General features: G+C 40.7%; 1 protein-coding gene across 2 annotated transcripts; it reads left to right on the plus strand.

Moving 5' to 3' along the window:
* Positions 1 to 2962: 2962 nt before the first annotated feature.
* Positions 2963 to 6236, plus strand: OTOS (otospiralin). Of its 2 annotated transcripts, none has more exons than XM_053389954.1 (4): positions 2963 to 3792; positions 4043 to 4136; positions 4414 to 4440; positions 5871 to 6236. In XM_053389954.1, the coding sequence occupies exons 2-4, from the start codon at positions 4079 to 4081 to the stop codon at positions 6053 to 6055; spliced, it is 270 nt and encodes an 89-aa protein (XP_053245929.1). In that variant the 5' UTR covers positions 2963 to 3792; positions 4043 to 4078; the 3' UTR covers positions 6056 to 6236. The 2 variants fall into 2 exon arrangements, with proteins under 2 accessions (XP_053245929.1, XP_053245930.1); XM_053389955.1 differs by having other exon boundaries at positions 2963 to 3761.
* The last annotated feature ends 2087 nt before the right edge of the window (positions 6237 to 8323 follow it).

Consider the following 8323-nt stretch of genomic DNA (forward strand, 5'->3'; position numbering starts at 1 on the left):
ACAGAACTTTCTTTATGTATGCAACAACAGCAGCAAGAATACTTATTGCAAAGTATTGGAAGACACAAGAGTTACCCACCCTGGAAGAGTGGCAGATGAAGGTGATGGATTCTATGGAATTGGCAGAAATGACTGGCAGAATCCGAGACCTGGGAGAAGAGTTGGTGGAAGAAGACTGGAAGAAATTTAAAGACTATCTGCAGAAACACTGTAAAATTAATGAATGTTAAAATGATGTTGGATTGAAAATAAGTGGCATTAGCAACAAAGTTAATAAGAATATGCAAAAATGAATTGATAATGGATGAAAATATAGTTATAATATGTTAAGATATAGAGTTAAGATAAACGAAAGAGGGTAAGGATTTGCTGATTTGATTATTTAAATGGGAATACAAAAAGGGGAGGTGTGAGGAGGCCAAGGAAACAAGCTAATGAGTTTAAAGTTACAAAAAACGGATTTGTTTTTAATTCTTTTTTATCTATTGGTTTTTTGTATTTCGTATTTTTATTCTTCTTTTTTCTTTTTTATGTATTTTTGTATGCTCTCTTTTTTGTATCTTTTTCTTTCTATATGACTTTTTTCTATTTTGTAAACTTATGTTTTTGTAAAATCTCAATAAATATCTTTAAAAAAAAAAAGCAGGTGATGTCATTGTGCTTTCCCACCCATGTTGCGGTTCCATTGGGACTGGAAAACTCGGTCTGAAATTGGAGCATGCATTGAGTAACCCTCCTTGACAAAGAAAGGGCAAAGAATAAGTCAAGAGGCTGTTGATTGTCACATCCCATTTAAAGCAAATTGTTTCTACCAAATAATCCTGGGAACTGTAGTTTGCTTCTCACAGAGTTAGAATTTCCAGCACCCATAACAAACTACCTTTCCCAGGATTGGGGAAGGCGTTTTGCTACAGTCCTGATGGCCAACAAAGGCAGCAGAATCCACTGAAAACGGCCGCGGTTGTAAACTGCCTTGAATCTGCTCGATGTGCAACCACAACACAGTGGATGTTTTCCTGGGTAGATAGTAACCATTCACCTGTTACCGTGGTACCTCGGGTTACATATGCTTCAGGTTACAGACTCTGCTAACCCAGAAATAGTACCTCGGGTTAAGAACTTTGCTTCAGGATGAGAACAGAAATCATGCTCCGGCGGCATGGCAGCAGCAGGAGGCCCCATTAGCTAAAGTGGTGCTTCAGGTTAAGAACAGTTTCAGGTTAAGAACGGACCTCCAGAACGAATTAAGTACTTAACCCGAGGTACCACTGTACATAGTTGGCTGTTGTAACAGACGTAACTCACCAGTGCATACTGATGTAAAATATACCTATCTGAAAAATAAATTATAGTGTGGATTACAGAACTATTTCATGCATCCAGAATCATTTATACATAATATTAAGTACTTCACTTTAGTTGTCACTAAAAAGTTAATTGTGGGGAGCATTACTAAATTGCATTTCTGTTATACTTTCAGCATGTTATGTTTGTGGGGAGCGGGGAGAACCTTTCCCTTAGATGGCAAATAGGTGGATATAAGATTAAGTGATACACCTTGGTGCTTGACTAGCTCCTGTGTCCTACACTGCTGGGAATTCATTCTGGGATATGCTGGTTAATGAGAACTACAGACTACAATGCTAATTCGGTCCCAGTGTTCCCTAGCAGGTGCCTCAGTTGCAGATGCTTTTTGTCAGGCTGCATGAATTGTTTGAGAAGTGAAGGGGAAATTACTTAGGGCTGCATGTGGTGTTGAAACTTGGTCAGCAATCATTGATACAGGGCTCAGAGGGAGGCATATTTTCTTTCAGCTTATGAAAATGAACAACCATGGCTTGCTCTAATGCTTGGAACAAGAGTGGTGGCTACTATAAATCTTTCAGGATAATAGGATGCAGTTCTGATCAAACCCCTGGAGGCAATTTTCTTCCTTAGTTAAGAAGGAGTGTAAGGAAGGTATGAAGAGCTGTGAGGAACAGTGCTGTTGTATATCTTGAGCTTTACATGGCAGCTTCCATGGAATGGGCAGTACAGTGGTACCTCGGGTTACAGACGTTTCAGGTTACAGAGGCTTCAGGCTACAGACTCTGCTAGCCCAGAAATAGTACCTCGGGTTAAGAACTTTGCTTCAGGATGAGAACAGAAATCGTGCAGCGGCAGCGGGAGGCCCCATTAGCTAAAGTGGTACCTCAGGATAAGAACAGTTTCAGATTAAGAACGGACCTCCAGAATGAATTAAGTTCTTAACCTGAGGTACCACTGTACTGCTGGACAGAGCTATTGGCTTTGAAGGTTCTTGGAAGGTTTAACAAACCACGGCAGATAATGGCCCACTTAGTGACCTGCATCTTTAAGACACAAACTGCCACCTAAATCAGGAGCAGAGAACCTTTTTCAGTCTGGGGGTTGGGTGGTGGGTAGAAGCTGTGGCAAAAGTAGGCAGGATCAGTGGCAGTTGGCTCCACTGATGCACCATGCTGACTTTCGGCATCGTCCATCAGCTTGATTTGCCATTCTTCTTTGGTCGAGGTTTCCTCTTCCTTCCGTCTCTGGGCTAGTAGCATCCGAGCGGCCATTGTAGCATATGTGACCAGTTTCCTCTGATCTTTGGGATCGTGGTACCTATAATTCCTAATAAAAAACTTCTGGTTTTTTAGCAAAGGTTATTTTAAACATTTTTTTCATTTCATTATATATCATTTCCCAGAATTTTTTTGTTGCATTACAGTTCCATTTACCTTCTTTTCCTTTACATTTCCAACATATATTGGTACTTGTTCTATACATTTTTGCTAATTTTACTGGGGTTAAGTAGGTCCTCTGCATCTTTCAATAGAATCGTTGTGAAGCGAACCAACAAATCTGCAGCACCTTCTAAGTTGTCTTTGTAGAAGCAGCAAAATGCCTTGGAATTCAATTTCCCTCTTAGCTTTTTTTGCTGTAGACTAAAATCCACGCGGCACCTTTAGCAGCTTAAACAGCACAGAACAGCATGTTCCAACTGTTCCCCCACTCCTGAAATAGTGGTGAAAAAATGAAAGTTATAATCACTTAACTCAAAAGCAATTCCTGCTGCCAGTATCATCATCATCATCATCATCATCATCATTAAAGCCTTCTGGTTGAAAAGATCTACTCTTACAGAGAATAAACTGGAATGTCAGACAATCCAATCCAGAACACCATTAAATACTGCTAGGATTTAAGATGATTTATGACTTACCTCAGACAACCAAGGCAGACATGCTACTACAGGAGTTTAAACTTATATGCATTAAACTTATATGCTTCAGTAGGAACAAACTACTTTAAATTCAAGTACTATGACTGAAACTGAATTATCTGGCTGTCCTAAAAATTAACTCAGATTTTCTGTCCACTCAGCAGAGTCATACACACAGCACTTAACACCAGGTATGGTACACTAGATTACGCAACAATATATTAAAGATGACTGAAGTTGGATCCTGGATTCCATACAAGTGAAATGGCAAAAAATAAAAGAATTCCAAGATTTGCTGTTTTGCACCACTGATATTCTACCACCCAATTCATATTAGCAGCACACTGTAAACATCTCAAGATTAGGATGAAAGAGTCAGATTGGTGTGCTGTGTGAGTGACGTTCCTTCCCTTACAAACAGTCCTCCAGCCTCTTCAAAACAGTACTGCTATTTTCCAGCAATAGAAGCTCATTCAGGATTTTGTGGCTGACTCAAAGCTACAAACGTCCGCTGCTTTGAAAGAAAGAAGGGAAGGTAATTTCTGAAGTTAAAACCAACCCCAATAGTAAGTGGTTTCCAAGGTATCAAATTTCATGCAAAATGTAGATGTTTGCAGGGGGCTTAACAAAAGAGCAGCATTGTACTTTGTAAATAAAAAAGTTTTGCAATTAATAATGTAATGGGTTGTGTTCTGTTCATAAGACAAAAAGGTGTATTTTATGCAGAAAGAAAATATGTAGGTTGAGCCTTTCTATATTTTGATTTTATTATTATTATTATTATTATTATTATTATTATTATTATTATTCATACAGGCTAAACTTCAGACACAAATATTCCTTGCAGGAAAGATGAAGTTAATCTTTGTGGTCATAGTTTGCTTCTGCATTTTGGTGAACACACAAACAGGTAACTTTATTGCAATAGATATATATTGTTTCAAACCCCCCCCATCAGTTACTTTCTTCATTGCAATATGCTTGGAATATGATACAGCATTCAAATATAATGAATGTTTAATTTCCCGATGTGTAGTGAGAGTTGAAACATACTATTCTTTTATTACAGTATTTTGAAAACCAGAAACTTAGCTGCTTATTAGTTTTGTGGTGACGGAGCAGCAGCTCTTTGTAAAACTGTGACTTTTCACCGAGTGGCTGATGATGAATTTCTTCCCTAATTACAGGTGCCAGACCGATCGAGGATGAAGAAGGTAAAGGGATTTTGTTTGTTTGTGGTTGTCTTGCTCAATCCCATCTCTAGTTTGTCTAAAAATGGGAATTCTTGCAAATGTGAAGTTTGATCAAATGTCAGAGGAGATTTGAAAGAAACTGAGCCGCATCAGACACCCCGAAGGAAACATCAATTCAACATTTAGTAGGAACAGGAACTAAAACCTGCAAATGCCAAAATTACAAACACACATAAAGGTTTTCCTTTTTAAGAAACTGTTCGCAAGGCAGAATGTAAATCACCATATGAAATAGCACAATCTGCAATGATACTGAATTAATAACATTTAGGATGGCTGCACCACTCCTGAATCCAGAGTTGCAGATGTGAAACAGTGCTGCCTCCATCTAGTTTCTGAAGCTAGTTTGCATCCCGGAATTGGGTCTCCATGGAACAAGTTGCAGTCAGACAGATGGCCATTGATTCCCCTGGCCAGAGCACATTAATCAAATTGGCAGCACAGTGTTGATTAAAGCTAAATTATATGGCCGCATCCAGCTGAACTTGAAATTTAAGTATTATGTAGCACTATTCACTCTCCTAGGGTTATTTGGATTTATATACCATGCTTCAAAGGCCCACCATGGATTCTTTGACTTCATATTTCAATGTTTCGGGGTCTGGTTGCTTTTTCTTTCATTCTCCCCAAACATTTGCTGCAATCAGGAGGAGGAGAAAAGCAGCATTCAACACAATGAGAAGCATATTCATGTAGCAGAAACACTCCCTCCACCCCAAGCTGGTGTGTATAAAACTGGAGTGTGGCCTCTGGTAGCACTTTTATACATAGAGAAGCTGTGATTTAAGAGGAGACCTTGGAAACTGCATGGAATTTCCATTTACTTCATAGTTTTGGTAAAAGGATCACCCAGCCTTCTCAACAGGTGGTGCTAGTTGCCTGGTGAGAAAAAACACTAGAGGGTCCACGTTCTCTTTAAATTGTAAAAAGCACTGGCTGGTGCCAGAGATTTAGGGCCTATTTTTATTCCTTTTAAAGGTATCTGTGGCCAATATTCAAAGGCAGCTAATCTTTGGACCAATATGGTAGTGGGCCCTGAAGACCTTCCTTCATCTCCATGGCTACCTTTAACGGATGCCACATATAGCTTGTGATGCCAAAGCAAATTCTCATAATAACTAATCAGCATATCCGTTCTGCAGCGACTGTTTTCCTGTTGTACCTTCTCTCTCACTCGCTTCACGAGGGCGTAGCTCTAAACAGTAGCTTAAAATACTTTGAATAAATATGTTGGGAAACACATACTGTTTATTAAGGCAACTGTGCTAAAGCGTAGCACCAGCCCCATTCAGGGAATGCGACTAAAAGGTACTTGTTTAGGTAGCGTGAGTCTTCAATCCCAAATGTCTTGGTTACTGGGGGCAAAGAACCTCATGAATATTTTGTTTCAGACCCCTACAGACAGCCTGCAAACATGCCCTATTGGCCTTTCACAACCAACGATTTCTGGGCATATGTGGAATACTTCCGGATCTTAGGAGCATACCATAGAATCAATGAGATGGCCAGGACCTTCTTTGCTCATCAACCTCTTGGAAGTACTCTTGGATATCATGTCCCGGATCATGAGCACTAACTCACTTGGCGATTCCCAACGATTTCCAATACCAACGGATCACCAGAATTGCTTTTCTAACAACTGTTATTCCACTGCTTCTTTTGTATCAAATACGTAACTTCTGTTCCTGGTACTTCTAATGTTAATCTTAGTGTGGCCTCTTTTTTACTAGACTATATATACTTACTATTTACCTTTTTTGCAAGCAGAATAAAAAATTATTTGATTCTAATGCTGTTTTCTCTAGAGCCCCATGTATCCATAGTTCTATAAATCTGTGTGATGACATTGCATGCATCTATGATTAGGAACACAGTATGGTTCTAAACCACTGAGCCTAGGGCTTGCCAATCAGAAGGTTGGCAGTTCAAATCCCCACGATGGGGTGAGCTCCTGTTGTTTGGTCCCAGCTCCTGCCCACCTAGCACTTCAAAAGCACACCAAGTGCAGATAAATAGGTACCTCTGGCAGGAAGGTAAATGGTATTTCCGTGCACTGCTCTGGTTTGCCAGAAGCCGCTTAGTCATGCTGGCCACATAATCCAGAAGCTGTCTGCGGACAAACACCGTCTCCCTCGGCCTATAGAGTGAGATGAGCACGCAACCTCAGAGTCGTCCGTGACTGGACCTAACAGTCAGGGGTACCTTTTTACCTATGGTTCGGGAAACAGCATCTCAAAAAGGATGTTGCAGAGTTTGAAAAGAGCAACCAAATTAGTGCTATGAGAAACTGAATCCTTTTAGTTTAGAAAAAAAAGGTGAGGGTGGACATGACAGAAGAATATAAAATGATGCATATGTGGAGGAAGTTTTTCTCCTTTTCAAATAATGCTAGATCCAGGCGTCATCCAATGAAGTTGGAGATTTAGGACAGATAAAAAGAATTGGTTGTCACACAGTGCATGGTTAAAGTATAGAAGCTGCTACGACAAGATATTACGGCTAAAACTGTTTTTAAAGGAGGTTGGACTAATTTGTAGAGGATAAGTCTGTCCATGGCTACTAGTTTTGATGACTACGTACAGCTTCCAGGATCAGAAAGACTTCGCTCAGTGGTGGAGCACGTTTTGCCTCCCACAACCTCCCATGACTTTGGTACGGCTGCAAAGGCCTCATTCTTAAAACCCTTGAGATCCACTGCCAGGCAGTGTGGACAGTACTGAGCTAGATGAACCAATGGTCTGATTTCAGTATAATAATAATAATAATAATAATAATAAGAATAATAATAATAATTTAGTATTTGTACCCCGCCCATGTGGCTGGGTTTCCCCAGCCACTCTGGGTGGCTTCCACAGAGACCAAAAATACACTAAAATGTCACACATTAAAAACTTCCCTGAACAGGGCTGCCTTAAGATGTCTTCTGAATGTCAGGTAGTTGTTTATCGCTTTGACATCTGATGGGAGGGCATTCCACAGGGCGGGCGCCACTACCGAGAAGGCCCTCTGCCTGGTTCCCTGTAGCTTTGCTTCTCACAATGAGGGAACCGCCAGAAGGCCCTCGGTGCTGGACCTCAGCGTCCGGGTAGAATGATGGGGGTGGAGACGCTCCTTCAGGTATACTGGACCGAGGCCATTTAGGGCTTTAAAGGTCAACACCAACACTTTGAATTGTGCTCGGAAACGTATTGGGAGCCAATGTAGGTCTTTCAAGACCGGTGTTATGTGGTCTCGGCGGCCGCCCCCAGTCACCAGTCTAGTTGCCACATTCTGGATTAGTTGTAGTTTCCAGGTATAAAGCAGCTTCTGAGGAATAGCAGTAGGCAGTGATGCTTCCAGGTCTGAGGTGCCCTGGACAAAGTGGCATCTGGGGACCCCATGCCATCCTGGACAATCTCCCCAACTCCCTGCCACTCTGTTCCCCACAAGGTGGGCTGAGTGATTTATTTATTTATTTTAAAGCAACAACACTGGCATTTTTTCACGCCTTTGTCTACCTCCTTTGAATCTTTTTAAAGCTTTTCAACAGTAAAATTCTAAAACCCTCTGGATAGCTCAGTTGGAGGAGAATGGGCCTCTTATTAATCTCAAGGTCGTGAGTTCGAGCCCTGCTTTAGGGGTGGGGACAAAGAGTCCTGTATCGCCGGGGGTCAGAATGGATGACCCTCGTGGTCCCTTCCAATTCTATGATTCTTTTTTATAACAATTTTTATTAGTTTTCAATTACATTCCAATAATAGCCTCATTATAACAATGCCAATTCATAATACAATTACTAATATCAGTGCTTTTTATCTGCGGGTACGCATACCCCTAAACATTTTGTGAATCTAAGTTTGGCCTC

This window comes from Podarcis raffonei, chromosome 5 (assembly GCF_027172205.1).
Source record: "Podarcis raffonei isolate rPodRaf1 chromosome 5, rPodRaf1.pri, whole genome shotgun sequence".
In the NCBI taxonomy this organism is placed as follows: domain Eukaryota; kingdom Metazoa; phylum Chordata; class Lepidosauria; order Squamata; family Lacertidae; genus Podarcis; species Podarcis raffonei.